Raw genomic sequence first — 19,840 nt, 5'->3', positions numbered from 1 at the left:
GCGGGATGCTGTCATGTGATCTCACAAGTCCTGTAGCATCCCGCAAAACTGGATTGCTGTGCTTTGGGAAAGGGCACTTATTACTTAGCTTGGTGAATGGTGTCAAATATCCAATTTTTAATTTGGAAAAGTTTTACGCCCGTATTCACAAACGATGCTTGCTTAACTGAAGCAGCAAATAGAACGCACAGCGTAGAATAGAGCCCTGTGATTGGTTCGTGTGTCACTCTGTGCGTCCACACGCACTGTGAGACTTCATAGTAATGTTTGTGTATAGTGTTAGTCCGGCTCGCACTTGACCGTTATTTCTTTTTTTAGTGCTGCATACAAGTCGTTCGCTTCCCGACTGCCTGCGAGACTGTCCGAGCTATCAGGCGCCTCGCAGTACGCGTTCCAAGCCATCCTGGACGCTTTCGCTTCGACCGCTGACGTCACGCTTCTAGACATCATAGCCAAAATGGCGGAATGTGAGTCAATTAGTTTTTTTATCCACTACGAGGAAGCTCTTGGCCTGCATCTCACCTGATGGCAAGTGATGATCAGGCTTCGAGCTTCACTAAGGCTCAAAAACTGAACTCCGAAAAACGTTACTTCGACATTACGTTACTCCGACACTACTGATGGCGAAAAGGCGAATATCCTTTGTCTGAGTAGTGTAGTGTCGAAGTAACGTTTGTCGCAGTTAACTTAGGTAGCCCTTTACTAGGAATCCTCAACCACAGAGGAACTTTATTTTGCGGAATGTAAGAGTTACTAGTTCGATCGTTCACCAAAAAACGTCCACTGCTTGACATAGGCCTCCCCCAAGGAAATCCACAACTGGTCTTTTCCGCGACCCTCATCAGATCGTCGGTCCACCGAGCAAGAGATCTAAACCTCAGCTGGTGAGTGTCGCAGAGTTCGAAAAGAGAAGAGTGCAGACAAGGCAGCCTTTGTAAATTACACATAACTTGAAAAAATCGAACTGCCTAAGGCGGAAATCGAACCCACGACCTTCCGCTTGCCGGGCGATTGCTCTTCCATCTGAGCTACTTTATGCCAGTTTTCACCATCAATCCCTAATTTTTAACTGACTCCTATGGTAACACATAATATGAATTTTGTTTTCACAGGGGTCACTTAAAAATTAGGGATTGATGGAGAAAACGGGCGTTAGATACTGGATGAACCCGTCGAAATTTTCAAGTGTAATGCGCTGTTACGGCTAGCGTTTGTTTCATCAATGTTGGGTATATCTACCCTAAAACAAGGCAACCTTTGTTCAGCTATGGACGTGATGATGATGCAAGGGCTCGCCAATCTCTAATCTACCAGAAGAAATGAAGGATTTGGCCGACATTCCCTTCTAATATCGTAAGGGGCGACTAAGAAACAAATATGTGAACATAAGACTTCCTTGGTACGTGGTAGATCACCAATGAGATGGACGGACCAGATCAAGGCCGCAACTAAGTGCTCGGTTAGCAAAAGTACCCGGAAATCTGCAGTCCGCGAGGAATGGCGCCGTATTACGAGGAACATCACTCATCGTGATTCACAATGATGACCACGACCACTCGAGAGTGTACCGACTGAGAAGAACGGCTTCCTCAACCCGTCTTGCTAGCGTATTTAATGTAGCCCAAAATGCATTTAAAAATTTTGTAAATTAGTATCGTTCTACAGTGGAAATATAAGGCCGTAACACATTTTATCAACCCGGAAAGGGATCGTAACCGTATCAACTCGAGGCGATCAGTATTCTTTGTATGAAACTGCATACTTCAACGCACACTTATCCGCACCGTAAAGTAAACGCCTCGCCTCGCGGTGAACAGCGCGCGAAAGACGATGACAGCTCGTAAAAGGCTATACGGTGTTGGTTCCTTTCCGAGTTGATGTCTTTTTTTAAACATTATTAGCAATTTGTATTGTCCAAATTACTAATAGTCCCATTAGCCCCTCGTGTTAAGCTAAATAAACTTGTGTTAGGAGTGGGCTCACCACAATAGTCGAGCGGCGGTGGGATTCGAACCCGCGTTCCTCGGATCTCGAGTCGGCCCCGACCCCTTCACCGTTCGGCTCTCGTGGCTATAAAACTTCTAAAGCCCGGTCTGTGAGCACGTAGAATTTTGTCCAATGACCCCAAGTCGCGATTGTGCGACGGGCGCCCGCAGTGAGTGTGCGAGCGCGACAGCAACATAATTACACGCGAGCGATAAGGATGGGTAACTTGGGGTCATTGGACAAAATTCTACGTGCTCGCAGACCAGACTATATAACCTTAAATAACCTTATGATGATTTTACTTTCTTCAAGGTGACCAGACCAAAGGCTGGTGGGAGGAGGAGATCGCATCCTCCTTGGCCCACGTCGCGCGCCGCGGCGACTGTGGGTTACAGATGTGGCGCGACGGGCGTGTCATACACACGAGGGAGGTGAAGGTTTTGACGTGAGTACACACACACAATAAGGCGGTTATCACACTGCGCCGCGCTCCGCCGCGGAGCGCGGGACGACAGATTTAATAATTATATGCAAGTACCTCAGTTTGTATAGAAAACACGCGCGGCACAACACACTGACAACGCGTCTGCGCGCGGGATTTTTTATATGAAATCACGCGGACCGCGGCGGAGCGCGGCGCAGTGTGATAACCGCCTAACTGCGAGTTGTTTCCAAACTATTAAGATGGAGCGATGGAGCGGAGCTGAGAAGTGTTTTCAATAACCATTATTTCCGCAACTCCTCTCCGCTCCGGTTCAGTGTAAATGAATCGCGCGGAGAAGAGTGAGACGGCGCAACGTGATGCGGAGCGGAGCAGAGTAATGCGGAGCAGAGCCGATCATTGCGGAGCGGAGCCGTGCGGAGTGTGTTTACCTGTCATAGATTGACAGCTACGCACAGCTCACACATCTCTCCGCTCCGCTTCGATGGAAATGGATCAAGCGGAGAAGAGAGGAGAAGTGTCGCGCGGACTCATTTTTGTCGAGCGGAGCTGTGCGGAGCGGAGCGGTGCCGAGTGTGTTTGCCTTTTATAGACACTAATACACTGACAGCTGACAACTACGCACAATTCACACATTTCGTCTCTTCTCCGCTCCGCTTTAGCCTGGCAGCTTCGCCGCACATCTCTCGTCTCCGCTCCGCTCCGCCTTGAGCCAAAGGCTGGTGGGAGGAGGAGATCGCATCCTCCTTGGCCTGAGTGAGTACACATCATCGTCATCATCATCATCATTTCAGCCACAGGACGTCCACTGCTGAACATAGGCCTCCCCCAATGACTTCCACATCGCACGGTTGGTAGCGGCCTGCATCCAGCGCCTTCCTGCTACCTTTATCAGGTCGTCGTGAGTACACAGTTGCACACAAATATATAAAAATACGTTGGACATTTTACACTGCGCCTCTAGTCCTAAACTATATTGTAAAACTAGCTTTCCGTCCGCGGCGAATTTTGTCTGTCACAGAAAAACTTTATCGCGCGCGTCCCTGTTTCAAAAACCGGGATATAATCCTGTGTCCTTTCCCAGGACTCAAACTATCTGTATGCCAAGTTACATCGAAATCGGTTCAGTGGTTTAGGCGTGAAAGAGAGACAGACAGACAGACAGAGTTACTTTCGCATTTATAATATTAGCATAGATTTTCATAACATTGTAAGTCAAAAAATTTTGCCTTGCGCTTGTATCTAAACCCTTATTAATGTAAGTTACACCCTAGTTGAACTCTTGCTTAAATTGTCATTTAGCATGGAAATGACATTTTAATCCAGGGTTCATCCTAGGTGTAACTTTTTATTAATAAGGGGGCTATGGTTTATTAATTTGAGGTCAAGATGCATTATAACGAAAGCTGGTATAATAACCGATATATCCAATATTTACTTGTGTATTTAAATAACTGAATTTGAATTTGTTACATGTGCAGAATCGCCAATATATTGTTCGAGAATCCTTCGCTGGCGGTCTGCAAGCGGCTGCTCGTGCCATTGCTCAGGTAATAACGTCACAAGTGACGTCACGAACTCTTAAATATTCTTATCTGATTGATAGATTTGTAACGCCTAGGAACCGAATAAGCGCAAGAACAGTGAGGCACTCCGAACTAGACCACTGGCTTAGTTTTTCCATACGTTCTGAAAGTTGACAAATATAAAATCGTTTATGCGCAAATTGTCAAATTCGCAAATTGTCAAGCGGTCGCAATGTGCCAAATTCTCATTTTGTCAAATTCGCAAAATGTCAGGTTTTAAAAATGACCAGTTGTTTAGGTTTTAATAATAAAAATCAAGTAATTAATTGGCAGAACTTTAATCATTAAAACGTTAAGGTTTTTTTAAATATGAAACCATAAAACCGTAATATAAAGACATTTTTAAAACCTAACATTTTGCGAATTTGGCAATTTGCGAATTTGACAAAGTGAGAATTTGGCAATTTGCGAATTTGACAAAGTGAGAATCTGGCACATTGCGACCGCTTGACAATTTGCGAATTTGACAAAGTGAGAATCTGGCACATTGCGACCGCTTGACAATTTGCGAATTTGACAATTTGCCCATAAACGTTTTATATACGTTATAGGTATGTGAGATTACACTTTAGACGAAGGCCTTGAATGAAAACTGTCAGTATATGCGTTAAACGGGTATTTCACGTTTACCTCTTAATACTACTCTGCCGCAAACATACAACATTCTTAGGCGGGGTTGCACCATCTTACTTTGACAGTTTGACTTTATCAAACGTGAAACTCTATACAAAACACACCGGTTATCGTTATAGTTACTGTTAGGCCCAGAACAGACGTTGCAACTGCAACGAAACTGCAACTGCTAGTTACTTTTGAGTTGCATCTAAGTTTCTGCCATAGCGTCCGTTGAGAGACCACACATGACGCGACCAGTTTAAAACTTTCAGTTTCAGTTTCATTCATCAGAATCATCAGAAAGTTGCAGTTTCGTTGCAGTTGCGTTTCACCGTCTGTTCTGGGCCTTTGAGTTTATCAAACGTGAAACTCTATACAAAACACACCGGTTATCGTTATAGTTACTGTTAAAGTTAGGTGGTGCAACTCAGCCTTAATAAATTATTAACAGATACTCAACCTCATCATTCTGCGAGCAATTCTTCTCTAACATAGTAAGCAAGCTACTAGCGACGCTTAGCAAGCGGAGCCGGGGCGAGAGCGATAGCTACGAGCTAAGGAAGATGTTGAGAGAACAGGCCAGGTGCTATACACTCGTCACTATGGCTTTTGAGAAGGTTAGTGTGAAAAAGTAACAATTTCTACGTTAGGATGTGAAAAAAGTGTCAGCGCAAGAAACTCAGTCACTTTGGTCAGCCTCTTTCTTAAGATATACATAATATTATACATTGATGTCAAGAGGGCGCTACTATCAATACTGCATTATTAGTTCCGATATTTGTCACGTTGGAGAACCATAATAATTATGAAATTTGCCGGAGGGCGCTACTATCTATGAGTGTGTTCCGGCGTTTCTTCTTAGCCCTTGCCATATTGTTTGTCTCGAAGCGCTGCACAGGTAAGGTCCAAAAGGTTTTTTTGGTTTGACGTTAATAAGTGCCAAAATATTTTTGATTTTGATTTTATCAATACTGGGTTATTTTTTTATTTTTTCCATTTGACTTTTCAAAATCGTTTGACTATAGTTATAGTTTAACTGTCAAAAGAGTATAAACACAACTTTTTTCAGATCCCACTCGCCTCTCTCAAGTCTGAAGAGTCTATCTTGTACCAGCGTGTAGAGAAGTGTCTCCTGCAGCCGTCTCTGCTGATGAAGCGCGCCTGCGGACTCTGTGTGGCCTCCCGCGACAAGGCCTGCCCGCGGCCCGCCGCGCCCCAACTCAAGGAGGCCTACAGGTAGACGGGACTATTCCCACCTCTCTTTCCCACCACTGCAACTTCTGTGTAGCCAGGATCTACAGCTTGACCGCCAATAACCCAACCAATGAGGCCTACAGGTTAGTTGCTGTTGATACTGCTTCATACAGCATCATTGCAGCCAGTGAGAGACTAATACGGGACGGGACTATTCCCACCTCTCGTTCCCACCGCTGCAACTCCTGTGTAGCCAGGATCTACAGCTTGACCGCCTCAAAAGCCCAACCAATGAGGCCTGCAGGTTAGTTGCTATTGATACTGCTTCATACAGCACCATTTCAGCCAACGAGAGACTACCACAGGACGAGACTATTCCCACCGCTGCAACTGGACAAAAAAGCTACTACTAAAGCCCGGTCTGTGAGCACGTAGAATTTTGTCCAATGACCCCAAGCTACCCATCCTTATCGCTCGCGCGTAAATATATTGCGACTGTGCGACGCGCGCCCGCAGTGAGTGTGCGAGCGCGACAGCCACATAATTACGCGCGAGCGATAAGGATGGGTAGCTTGGGGTCATTGGACAAAATTCTACGTGCTCGCAGACCAGACTATAGACGAAATAGCTACTACTGGATGTAAACTTTCCCCAAGAAATCTCCCGACCGAGCTCCGGGAGGCCTACAGGTCAGTACCATGAGGGCTATGGCACCACTGTAGACTAAGGTCACCGTGATTCACTAGGATGGCGCTACAGGGAGCCCTACAGGTCAGTAGCTTGAGGGCTATCTCGTTTACTGTGACTAGGATTGCGCCACTGGCACTGTAAAGTAAGTTAACTATCTCTCGCTTTTCGACTGCCAGCTATCTCCTTGAAGTCATCAGTCCATCGAGCAGAAAGAGAGACGCCCAGTATTAGAATGACGCGACAAAATTAGTCGTCTCTCTACCAGCGTGTAGAGAAGTGTCTCCTGCAGCCGTCTCTGCTGATGAAGCAAGCCTGCGGACTCTGTGTGGCCTCCCGCGACAAGGCCTGCCCGCGGCCCGCCGCGCCCGAACTCAAGGAGGCCTACAGGTTGGTTTCTATTGATACTGCTTCATACAGCATCATTACAGCCAATCAATCATGATCAATCTGGATCAATCTGGTCATGAATCAAAATCAATCTGGTCGGTGAGCACTTAGAATTTTGTCCAATGACCCCAAGCTACACATCCTTGTAGCTGTCGCGCTCGCACACTCACTGCGGGCGCCCGTCGCACAGTCGCGACAGCAATATAATTACGCGCGAGCGATAAGGATGGGTAGCTTGGGATCATTGGACAAAATTCTACGTGCTCACAGACCAGGCTTTAGTAGCATGAGGGCTATGGCATTTACACTCACCAGTTGGCGCCACTGTAGAGCAAGGTCACTGCCAACTGGTGAGCGCTGAACTGGCAGGAGGACTATCGCATTTACACCAAGATAGTGCTACAAGGAGGCCGAAATGTCAGTAGCATGAGGGTTGTAGATAAGGTCACTGTCATTTGCTAGTGGCGAAGACAGTGGCGCCAACTGAGCGCTGAAGCGGTAGGAGGACTGTGGCATTTGCAGTCACTAAGATGGCGCCACTGTAGAGTAAGGTCACTGTCAATTGCTAGTGGTGCCTACTGGTGAGCGCTAAAGCGGTAGGAGGACTGTCACGTTTGCAGTCACTAGGATGGCGCCACTGTAGAGTTAGGTCACTATTTCTCGCTTTTCGACTGCCAGCTATCTCCTTGAAGTCATCAGTCCATCGAGCAGAAAGAGAGACGCCCAGTATTAGAAAGACGCGACAAAATTAGTCGTCTCTCTACCAGCGTGTAGAGAAGTGTCTCCTGCAGCCGTCTCTGCTGATGAAGCGCGCCTGCGGGGTCTGCGCGGCCTCCCGCGACAAGGCCTGCCCGCGGCCCGCCGCGCCCGAACTCAAGGAGGCCTACCGGTTAGTCGCGTGAGGGCTCACCAGTTGGCGCCACTGTAGAACAAAGTCACTGTCACTTGCTAGTGGCGAAGACAGTGGCGCCAACTGGTGAGCGCTGAAGTTTTAAGAAGACTATCGCATTTAAACCAAGATGGCGCCACTTTAGAGCAAGGTCACTGTCATCACCAAGATGGCGCTACAGGGAGGCCTACAGGTCAGTCGCATGAGGGCTATGGTCTTACTGGTCGCTGTCACTTGCTAGTGGCGAAGACAGTGGCGCCTGAGTAGCGCTGAAGTTTTAAGAAGACTATCGTATTTAAACTAAGATGGCGCCACTATAGAGTAAGGTCACTGTCATCACCAAGATGGCGCTACAGGTCAGTCGCATGAGGGCTATGGTCTTACTGATCGCTGTCACTTGCTAGTGGCGAAGACAGTGGTAGGACGACTATCGCATCTGCAGTCACTAGGATAGGAGGCCTACAGGTCAGTAATTTCTACGGCGCCACTGTAGATAAAGTCACTGTCATCACCAGGATGGCGCTACAGTGAGGCCTACAGGTCAGTAGCATGAGGGCGGTCTTAATGCTTGTCAGTTGACCCCATTGTAGAGCACGCTGCTTGGTTCACAATCTGCCTTCTACAGTCTCAGACTTGACGACGAAGCACCACAGAACACGATCGCCCGGTTTTTGACAGTGACTGTCAGTTATCTATGGCAAACTTCTACTGGACGAAGCAGGGTAGATTCAAAAAGTGTCACAGACTTACCGGTCACCCATCCCCGAACTGGCCGCGCTTATAATTCCTTCAGAGTCCCGACTTAGGACAACTACTACTCGCCACTACGCCGCCCGCGATAAAATTACACAACTAGTCAAGTCTCTCTACCACAATGTAAAGCGGTCTCTCCTGCAGCCATCAGTCCATCGAGCAGAGAGAAATAGACGTCCAGTATTAGAATGACGCTCCAAAATAAGTCGTCTCTCTACCAGCGTGTAGAGAAGTGTCTCCTGCAGCCGTCTCTGCTGATGAAGCGCGCCTGCGGGGTCTGCGCGGCCTCCCGCGACAAGGCCTGCCCGCGGCCCGCCGCGCCCGAACTCAAGGAGGCCTACAGGTTGGTAGGATTCTCTCAGTCAGAGATCCAGTAGAGTAAACGTACACCTTTCTTACAGAAGAGGCTGGCTCTCACTATAGGCCTCTTAAAGAAGCTCAAAGTTGCACAGCGTGCTATGGAAAGGGCTATACTCGGTGTTGCTTTACGAGATCAAATCAGAAATGAGGATATCCGTAAACGAACTAAAGTCACTGACATAGCCCGACGGATTAGCAAGCTGAAGTGGCAATGGGCAGGGCACATAGTACGCAGAATTGACGGCCGATGGGGCAGCAAGGTTCTGGAGTGGAGGCCGCGTACCGGAAAACTCAGCGTGGGATGTCCACCCACAAGGTAGACCGACGACCTGATAAAGGTAGTAGGAAGGTGCTGGATGCAGGTCACTGCCAACCGTGCGAAGTGGAAGTCATTGGGGGAGGCCTATGTTCAGCAGTGGACGTCCTGTGGCTGAAATGATGATATTGTTTACCAGAATATACTACGCCGATCACCTATCACCAAAATGACCTCGAGAAACGCTCCCTAATAGTCAGCATTAGAACGACAAAATGTAGTCAAATCCCTTTCAGTTGAGTTGCAAATAAACCACTACATAGTATAAAACAAATTCGCTTTCCGCTGTGTCCTTATGTATGCTTAGATCTTTAAAACTACGCAATGGATTTTGATGTGGTTTTTTAAATACATAGAGTGATTCAAGAGGAGGGTTTATATGTATTCTTTGCATCCGTGCGAAGCCGGGGCGGGTCACTAGTTAAAAATATGTCTGTTTCTACACTCTGTATTTGTCCACAGACAATTCCAAGTGGCGAACTACAAGTGTCTCTGCGCAGCCATATTGATCATGCGGCCGGAGGCGAAGTTCTATCAGTTTCTGTTCAGGCGCAACGTATGGGAGAAGCTGTTCGACTGCGAGCAACAGTGGAAGCTGCCTTTGAAGATGACTTGGGTTAGTGTGTGTGTGAGAGAGAGAGAGAAAGAGAGCAAAAAAAGAGAGGTTTTATATAAAATAGCCTATATACAAACAATTAAAAATCTTGAAATCTTTACTACCGCGATGCAGGTTTGTAGGCGCGGAGGCGCGTGTCACAGTAAGCTTGTATCAGCGCCATCTGTAGATTGGTGCCTGCGACCAGTTTGTAGTGGCAAGCCCCCCCCCCCCTTACGAATAAAAAGTTACACAAGCGTTGAACAGTACTTTAAAATGACATTTCCATACCATACGTCGGCCGTTTGGTGTATTGGTCCGCAACGGACTACTATTCCGGAGGTAGCGGGTTCGATTCCCGCACAGTACAAACATGTGTGTGCATGAACATTTTTGTTTGTATTGGACTGGGTGTTTTCTATGTATAATATGTATGTATTAAAAAAAAAGTATTTAAGTATGTTTATTTCCGTTGTCTAGTACCCATAGTACAAGCTTTGCTTAGTTTGGGACTAGAAGCGCAGTTTAAATGTCCAGGGATATTTATTTATTTATTTATACTAAATGTCTCTTTAATTAAGTGTCCAAAAACCGAGTAACTTTTATTAGTAAGGGGGTAGAGGTCTACCACTTAACTGAGTAAATGGTATGGGAGCGGCACGAATGGTGAACGGTGCTTTCGTTACGTCAAATGTCAGCAAGACTTCAGATGTGCTTCAGACTTGTATCACAGAATAATAATAAGTACTACGTACAGAAGTTTTACTTCGCGAAGGTATTTAAAAAAATGTATGCTCAATGTCATTAACAATATGGTGTAGTTTAGCTTGTCTCAAGAGTCAAGCACCATTTTGTTGGCAAACGTCAGTGATCGGCACTGCGCCGAAGCTATAGGGCTGACTTCGGTAAAATTATATGACGTGAGGTGCCAAACTGCGGAAAATGGCGGAGGAAATACATGATTTAGCATGAATTATCATGAATAATATTAACTACTTATTTACCTCTCAGTGTCTTGAGGCAACTTAAAAAAGTACATTCTGTTTTTATTATTATTTAGGCAGTTAAATACTGCACAGTATTTAGTACACCATTTTCTTTATTTTCTTCCATCATACACAAGAATACGCGTGCGTGAGTCAATGTTCGCTCGTATGTGAGGCCTTGTCGAATAGTATCCTGTAGGTGGGCCATCGTGCGTGTTTTGTTTTCGATGTAAACTCGCGGAGATGAACAGGCCTGGTTGTATGTTCTTTCATGTCATATGTCACCCGTTCACCTCTTCCGTGCCGCTCCCATACTTCAAGCACTGACTCAATTATGCCCTCAGCTTAGTGTGAGTTTACATCAAACATCGTCACTAGCGAACGCGTAAAAAATATATGAAGATTAACTTTCCGCCCGCGGCTTCGCCCGCGTGGAATTTTGTCTGTCACAGAAAAACTTTATCGCGTCCCTGTTTCAAAACCCGGGATAAAAACTATCCTTTGTCCTTTCCAGTGACTATATCTACCAAATTTCATCAAAATCGGTTCAGCGGTTTAGGCGTGAAAGCAAGACAGACAGACTAACGCATTTGTTATATTAGTATAAATAGTATAGAAGTATAGACATTTATAATGTTAGTATGGAAGTATAGATTTTAGTTCATGAAAGTTTCCGCTATGGGCGCTGTACAATCCGTCACGTAATGTCACTTTTTTACGCAGTAGACATTAAATGTGTTTGACGTAAACTCACACTACGCCCCCTGTAATGTTTAAAATTCCATTCCAGTCGCAACAAAAGACAATCCACACAGTGGTCGACAGTCCTACCGGTCGGACTAGCGCTACTAGTGCCAGTAGAACTACCAGAACTAGGATGTTTCTGAGGACTCTGTCAGAAAACCCACTGCAGTTTGACCTGATGGATACTGATGAGGAGCCTCCGGTGAGTTAGTTTTAAAATAAATCATCAACATCATCATTTCAGCCACAGGACGTCCACTGCTGAACATAGGCCTCCCCCAATGATTTATACATATCTCGCCCGGTTGGTAGCGGCCTGCATCCAGCGCCTTCCTGCTACCTTTATGAGGTCGTCGGTCCACCTTGCGGGTGGACGTCACACGCTGCGTTTTCCGGTAAATGGCCTTCATTCCAGAGCCTTGTTGCTATCAGTTCTGTGTACTATGTGCCCTGCCCATTGCCACTTCAGCTTACTGGAATAAAATTGTCAATTTGACATATTTCCCATACAGAAGCTGTCAATAGGCCAATTTTATTCATCAGTTCGATGATTGGAAAATATGCATATTATCATCGAAGCCTTTATGCGCAAATTGTCAAATTCGCCAATTGTCAAGCGGTCACAATCTGCCAAATTCGCAAATTGCAAAATGATTAAAAGTTCTGCCAATTAATAATTTTACTTTTATTATTAAACCTACTGTACATTTTGAAAACTTGACATTTTGCGAATTTGAAAATTTGCGCATTTGACATTTTGGCGATTTGACAATTTGCGAATTTGACAACTTACGATTTTGACAATTTGCGCATAAAGGTATCGAAGTTTAAAATAACATCAACCATTCCTCCCAGGAAAACTCCCACGAAATCGAATTAGTGGACAACGAGTTAAACTCCCAAGAGTGTGCGGACACTGTGATAGGTCTACTACAACACGCGAGCTCTCTGCACCACACTGGATGGGTGACCGCGCTCGCTGAAGGATTAGCAGGGAGCGCGCCGCTGGCTCAGGTCTGTCGACACACATTAGCACTGATGACACACCCCAACACTAGTGGCACACGCTAACACTAGTGACTCATCCCGAGACTGATGACACACCCTAACACTAATGACACACCCCAACACTAATGACACTCCCCAACACTAATGACACTCCCCAACACTAATGACACTCCCCAAAACTAATGACACACCCCAACACTAGCGACACACTGCAACACTAATGGCACACCCTACAACTAAAGTGTGCGGACACTGTGATAGGTCTACTACAACACGCGAGCTCTCTGCACCACACTGGATGGGTGACCGCGCTCGCTGGAGGATTAACAGGGAGCGCGCCACTGGCTCAGGTCTGTCGACACACATTAGCACTGATGACACGATGACACACTGATGCCTCATTCCTTCACTGATAGACACGCCCATTACTAGTGATACACCCCAACACTAGTGATACACTCCAACAAAAATTACATTGCAACACTAGTGACGCACCTCCAACACTAATGACACTCTTGAACACTAGTGACACACACCAACACTAGTGACACACACCAACACTAGTGACACACTGCAATACTAGTGACACACTCCAACACTAGTGACTCATCCCAAGAATGATGACACACGCTGATACTAGTGACACACTCGAACACTAGTGACACACGCCAACACTAGTGACTCATCCCAAGACTGATGTCATACTCTAACACTAAGGACACTCCAACACGACACTCCAACACTAATGACACTCTAACACTAGTGACACACACCAACACTAATGACACACCCCTACAACTAGTGTGCGGACACTGTGATGGGTCTGCTACAACACGCGAGCTCTCTGCACCACACCGGATGGGTGACCGCGCTCGCTGAAGGATTAACAGGGAGCGCGCCGCTGGCTCAGGTAATGACACGATGATACATGTCAATATTGATGACAATGACACACTCCCAAGACTGATGACACACGCTAACACTAGTGACACAACAACACTAGTGACACTCCAATACTAATAACACACCCCTACATCTAGTGACACTCTTGAACACTAGTGACACACACCAACACTAGTGACACACTCCAATACTAGTGACACACTCCAACACTAGTGACTCATCCCAACACTAGTGACTCATCCCAAGACTGATGACACACGCCAACACTAATGACATTGCAACACTAATGACACACCCTCAACACTAGTGACACACTCTAACACTAATAATACACTCCGACACTAGTGGCACTCTTGCTTGAACACTAGTGACACACCCTAATACTAATAACACACCTCAACACTAGTGACACCCCAACACTAATGACACACCCTACAACAAGAGTGTACTGACACTGTGATGGGTCTGCTACAACACGCGAGCTCTCTGCACCACACTGGATGGGTGACCGCGCTCGCTGCCGTTAGTCAAGTCGGGCGTCGCACTGTGCAGGCACTTCTGCCTGTCCTAGCGGAGTGGCTGCGACGTCGGCATGGTCGTCTAACCTACCGGATGACCCAGCTACTGACAGGCCACGGGTGTTTCGGGGCCTTCCTTCACAGAATAGGCCGAGAAGAGGTACCAGGCTGCCATCACTGCAACCTTGACACTGTGGATACAGCTGAGCACACGCTCCAAGAATGCCCAGCTTGGGCGGATGAGCGTGCGGCCCTCAATATATGTATAGGAAATGACCTCTCTCTACCGGTCTTAGTTCACCATATGACCAACGGAGAGGAGGCGTGGCGTGGAGTTCTCACCTTCTGTGAAGCAGTCATTTCACAGAAGGAAGCGGCGGAGAGGGAGCGGGAAGCATCACCCGACGCACCCATTGCCCGCCGCCGACGTCATGGGCAAAGAAGGAGGCTCTATGACCTCCATCTGCCCCTTCCTAATAGGCCTCGGCCATCAGATACGGGGGTGTCTGGTGGCGTCTAAAGAGGCCGCGACGGCGCAGCACGTGTCCTGCGTGCCGCTCGCAGGAGGTTGAAGGCGTAATAACGCCTTGGTTGGGCTGGGCTTGGTTTAAGCGAGTGAAATGCCGAGCAGGGAACGCGGACGAATGCTTGAGGCAAAATGCCGATAGTGATGGCCCGCGTTCCCGACTCATATGGCTACCGAGGGCAACGTCAGGTTTTTAGTGGGTAGGCCCTGCCCTTCTGGCAGGGAGAACCCCACATAACCCACTAACCGCCCCCGCGGCTGGTGGGTATACAAATCAATGTATTTTCCTGACGAAAAAAAAGGTATTCCAGTCTGTTANAAAAAAAAAAAAAAAAAAAAAAAAAAAAAAAGCATTAACAGGGAGCGCTCCGCTGGCTCAGGTGACATGCCTCAACAGTAATGACTTATTCCTTCACTAATGACACATACCAACACTAGTGACACACTCCAACACAGTGGCACTCCTGAACATTAGTGACACACCCCAATACTAATGGCACACTCCAACACTAATGACATCGCAACACTAGTGACACACTAACGCTAATGACACACTCCAGCATTAATAGAACTCCAACACTGGTGACCCAACACAACAATAGTGACACAACCTAACATTAATGACACATCCCAACACTACCAAACTGAACACTAATGCCACATTTTAATGAAATAAGATTTCAAATCAAATCAAAGCAAATCATTTATTTGCACTTACACATGTAAATGTGTGGTTTGACAGTTGGTAAATGGTAGGGTAGTACATCACATGCACCCTGTAAGTAAGAGCATAGCAAGTATTATGTATAGTAATCTTATAGGTAAATTTTTTAGGTAGATTTTGACTAACTAATAACTATATTATTCCCGCAGATGGTATGCAACTGCAGGGAGGCGTTGAAGCCTCACGCGGGCGTCCTCAGAGGCCCTCTTATAGAAGTGATGGCGACTACAGCGAGAGAGGACAACGGGAGGAAACTGGTCAACAGCCTGCACGTTGATATTGTGAGTTTTGATCGACTTCAAGTCTTAGGTTCAGTTTTCGCCAAGGCGGAGCGTAGAAGTGTTTTGAATAACCAATCAGATTTATTTCCATACTAGCGGCCGCCCGCGACTTCGTACGAGTGGACCCCGTTTACCCTTTACGTGGTTGAATGTTGCAAAATCCCGTCTTAGTGAGCACATTCCTTCTAAAAGGATTCGTGTATAAGCGCCCTGGAAAGGGCCTATGTACTGAATGAACTATTTGAATTTAAAACTTATATTTCTACTTTTTAGTGACCTTTTTTTGAGTTTTTAAAAAAAAATATATTATTTTATGACAGAACTGTTGAACCTTGTCGTCACCACTGTAGTTTGACAGTTCATTTATCTAAAATGTCTTTCCTCTTTCCAGCTAGAAACCCTCCTCCACTGGAAAGATACACCAGACCTGCAACCATCGGACCACCTAAACTCGGCCATAGAGTATCTAATAAACACGTGCATAGATAACTACGGATATCCCAGCATGATGAACTGGCTGGCAGGTCTATTGGACAGGAGTCTGGAGGTCTATGGTAGATTGGTGGCAGTTCCGTGGAGGTGCTTTGAGAGTTTTCTCACTGGTAAGTCTGGTAGTACAAGCAGCGCCTTCCTGCTACATTTATGAGGTCGTCGGTCCACCTTGTGACTGGTACTGGTAAGTGTATCCGTAAACGAAATAAACCATGATGGATTAAGGTCATAGCAGACTTATCGACCCGGAAAAGGATCAACACGGTTACGCACTTACACCTTTCGCGCGCTATCAACCGCGAGGCGAGGCGTTTACGTTACGGTGCGGATAAGTGTGCGTTGCAGTACTTGGTTTCGTGCAAATAATATTGACCGCCTCGAGTTGATACGGTTACGATTCGTTTTCGGGATGAAAAGTGTTCTTCGTCCTTTAGCAAGCTGAAGTGGCAATGGACAGGGCACATAGCATGCAAAATTGACGGAGCACCTGAATTCGGCCATAGAGTATCTAATAAACACGTGCATAGACAACCACGGCTATGCTAGCATGATGAACTGGCTGGCAGGTCTATTGGACAGAAGTTTGGAAGTCTATGGTAGATTGGTGGCAGTGCCGTGGAAGTGCTTTGAGAGTTTTCTTACTGGTAAGTCATATCATCATGCCAGCCATAAGATGTCCACTGCTGAACATAGGCCTCCCCCAATGATTTCCATAATGGCCGGTTGGTAGCGGCCTGCATCCAACGCCTTCCTCCTACCTTTATGAGGTCATCGGTCCACCTTGTGACTGGTACTGGTTAGTATTGTAATTGAATTAGAAATGAGGAGATACGTAAACGAACTAAAGGCTGTAAGAAACTCGAGTCTTGGAGTCTTATTTAATAGAACTTGAACTATTTATGAAGACTCGAGTCTTATAAATAAAACTTAGAGCTCAGTCCTTTAGAATGTTAAGTCTCGGAGTCTCTGAGACTCTTAGAGACTCTCGAAGACTCGAGTCCTGTCAAAAAGAACATAAATACTGAGTCTTTTTAAAAGAACTCATGACTGAGTCCTCCAAAGTTTGAGTATTGAAATAAATAAGGACTTAGAAGATTCAAACTACTCGGACTCATGTGACCAAAGAGTCTTAGTCTTGGAAATAGACTCAGTCTCGAAATGAAGACTAAAAACTCTAGTTTCTTAAAACTCTAGAATGAAGTGTGTTTTTAAAAATGTTCTTCAAAATGATTATCGAATGGTGTCAAATACAATTAATTTTTATCTCCATTTCCAGTGCGCGAAAAACAAAAAGCAGTACTACGCATTCTTCTAATTGTAACAAAACACAAAATACACATTCCCGAGCTTCTACCATCCTTAATAGCATTGGAAGAAAGACATTGGCACGAGATAAAGTTGGCCGAACTGTTTGGCCAAGCGTTGGCGTGTGCGAGCGAGACGGAGCGACCGGTCTCTAAGTACAGACAGTTCATGGACAGACAGAGACAGAAGGAGGAGATTGATTCTTACGTTAAGTTGCTGTATTATGCGCAGATTGGCTATCCTATGATATGTGACGAGTATCATTTTAAGTAAGTATTTTTGCTATACACGCACAGGCACACACACACACACACACACACACACACACACACACACACACACACACACACACACACACACACGCACACACGCGCGCACACACATTCCCATTACCAATTTTAATTAAGATTTTTAATTAAAACCGTACATTCCAATTTTGTTTAAGAGCCATTTTATATTTTCGTGCGAATTTCTAAGATTTTGGAAGCATGAATTACTATCTTAAGCAACACCCAGAGATTATTTAATAACTGCATTGTGTTATCATTTTGCCGCTGAAATGGCGAAAAGTGAACGACGACGCGCATCAAATGCAAGACAAGTTATAAGTTAACTCAGGTGGCTACTTGTTGTTGTTGTTGTTATTCGTTCATTCAGTTAGTTGTGTGTGTTGTGCGGTAAAAGCAAGTAAATTGAGAGCGATTTAAACGATAAATGATTATGTGTGCGAACAAACAAAGTGCCAAAGTGATGCGTGTGATGTTGTTGTGGTATCATACACAGATACTTATGTGGTTTCTCCGTTCATAATTTCAGTTGGTGGTGCGTGAACAATGTGTGCTGCTGCTGCTGCTGCTGCTGCTGCTGCTGCTGCTGCTGCTGCTGGTGCTGGTGCTGGTGGTGTGGCGGGCGTGCGGGCGGGCGGTCGCTGTCTGCGGCGGCGGCGGCGGCTGGAGGCCTCCGCCGCCCTCTCGCCGTCGTCGGCCGAATATTATCATGAACCGAACGGAACGATGCGATGGGGTGAGTGAGTGTTATTATTAATTAGTTAATTACCCGACTGCGCCAGAAGGAGGGTGGGTTATGTTTTTCGAGTGTAAAACAAAAAACCCAACGGCGTGTAAAAAAAGGGAATTAAAAAAAAAAGATAAGGAATATTTTTGTGAAATGGCTCTTAAAAATTCCAAACTTCAATTTTCTATATTGTAATTGTTATCAAAATAGTATTTAATTGACTGTTTAATATTACCTTAGATATCATTTTGCCACTAGCTTAAAAATAAAACTGTTTGTCCGACTGCTACTGTAATTTACTTTTAGAGTTGTGTTATTTGGCACCTGCGATACAAGCGTGAGCTTAGTGCAGAAGCCGCTGAAAATGTTAAGTCTGTACTACTTCTTAGAAATAAATTATTTATTTATAAATATAAATTTTTATTTATAGATCTTTCCACTAAGATGGAGCAGAGAACGGAGAAGTGTTATGAACAACCAATCAGATTTCATTATTTTTACTTCTACTCTCCGCTCCAAATTCTATCGAAAAATTTTACGACCTCACACTTCTCCGCTCTCCGCCTCGGTGGAAACCGGGCTTGAGTTATAAGAGGGGCACGGGAGGGTGTTTTGTGACGTTAAACGTCAGCGAGTCTTCAAATTATCTTCAGATATAGATGACCCACGCTGAACTGTCCCACCAAACTCAATGACAGGGGTGCGCTACCATCGTTCAACTATATGGTTTCCAACATGGCAAAAATCGGAACCAGCGATCCGGTATTGACGGTGGCGCCCCACTGTCAATGTCATGCATAGGACAGTTCAGTATTTTGGAACTATATTATCATCTGTCACGTCATAATAAAATATGTCAATGCCACCGATCCCGTGTCGCTCCCATACCTTAGGCACTGGCTTATTTATTTATTTATTTTAGGAATTACAAACAAATGTGTTACAGAAATTAACTTATCTACTAGTTAAGGCTTAGTTAAGTGTTTATAGTTGTTGCGATTCACGGAGGCGAGTGAGATTTACATGTGTGGTGGCTCGCTACTGTTCTATCGTTATGTGCATGTACACGTACACACACAAATAAGGTTTAAAGAACATTTATTTCTCATTAAAAACATTACAGTCACTTACATGAGAAATTAACAGATTTTATGTAGGTAGATAATTTACAAACGTCCGTCAAATAAAGCTCACTCGCCTTCGTGAGTTGCAAAAACTATAACTATAAATCGTATTTTTTCCTTTCCATTTTTTCGGTCTTAAAAAATTAACAATTTGTACCATCGGCAACAGTGTTAACTATCCATGTCATGTCGTCTTTTTCGATCGCAAAGAATCACCATTTGATTGGAGCGAGAGCAAAAACGGAAATGGATAGTTAATAGTGTGGCCGTGTGTAAGTACTATCACAGAATAATAATAAGTACTACGTACAGAAGTTTTACTTCGCGAAGGTATTAAAAAAAATGTATTATGCTCAATGTCATTAACAATATGGTGTAATTTAGCCTGTCTCAAGAGTCAAG

The 19,840-nt window shown here is 45.3% G+C and overlaps 3 protein-coding genes across 3 annotated transcripts in view; all 3 read left to right on the top strand.

The window, feature by feature from the left end:
* Positions 1-318: 318 nt before the first annotated feature.
* LOC114361835 (uncharacterized) lies at positions 319-5,869 on the top strand (the record flags this gene model as incomplete). The annotated part of the gene is made up of 5 exons (XM_028317035.1): positions 319-467; positions 2,299-2,431; positions 3,910-3,978; positions 5,081-5,246; positions 5,699-5,869. Coding segments are annotated over 5 exons (688 nt in total), but the record flags the coding sequence as incomplete, so codon positions are not given.
* Positions 5,870-7,427: 1,558 nt separating this feature from the next.
* On the top strand, positions 7,428-15,992 carry LOC114361834 (uncharacterized). Its single transcript, XM_028317034.1, has 6 exons — positions 7,428-7,789; positions 9,681-9,834; positions 11,590-11,745; positions 12,399-12,557; positions 15,372-15,555; positions 15,895-15,992. Exons 1-6 carry the CDS (start codon positions 7,704-7,706, stop codon positions 15,990-15,992), a joined length of 837 nt encoding a protein of 278 aa, XP_028172835.1. The 5' UTR covers positions 7,428-7,703.
* Positions 15,993-16,453: 461 nt separating this feature from the next.
* LOC114361837 (uncharacterized) overlaps positions 16,454-19,840 on the top strand; it is a 42,531-nt gene continuing 39,144 nt past the window's right edge. Inside the window, exons 1-2 of the mRNA XM_028317036.1 lie at positions 16,454-16,639; positions 17,272-17,569. Of these exons, the coding sequence (XP_028172837.1) occupies positions 16,543-16,639; positions 17,272-17,569 (395 nt within the window). The 5' untranslated portion in view covers positions 16,454-16,542. The remainder of the gene's footprint in view (positions 16,640-17,271; positions 17,570-19,840) is intronic.

Source organism: Ostrinia furnacalis, unplaced genomic scaffold (assembly GCF_004193835.3).
Source record: "Ostrinia furnacalis isolate ACB-3 unplaced genomic scaffold, ASM419383v2 OfSCF6005, whole genome shotgun sequence".
NCBI classification, from domain to species: domain Eukaryota; kingdom Metazoa; phylum Arthropoda; class Insecta; order Lepidoptera; family Crambidae; genus Ostrinia; species Ostrinia furnacalis.
The sequence above is the reverse complement of the archived record's forward strand: the minus strand, read 5'-3'. Positions and strand labels throughout refer to the sequence as shown.

Excerpts from the sequence above, each read along its gene's own strand:
- LOC114361834 (XM_028317034.1), top strand. The coding sequence starts at position 7,704 with ATGAAGCGCGCCTGCGGGGTCTGCGCGGCCTCCCGCGACAAGGCCTGC. Across the intron at positions 7,790-9,680 it reads GAACTCAAGGAGGCCTACCG|ACAATTCCAAGTGGCGAACT; the intron begins GTTAGTCGCGTG and ends ATTTGTCCACAG. Across the intron at positions 12,558-15,371 it reads GGAGCGCGCCGCTGGCTCAG|ATGGTATGCAACTGCAGGGA; the intron begins GTCTGTCGACAC and ends TTATTCCCGCAG.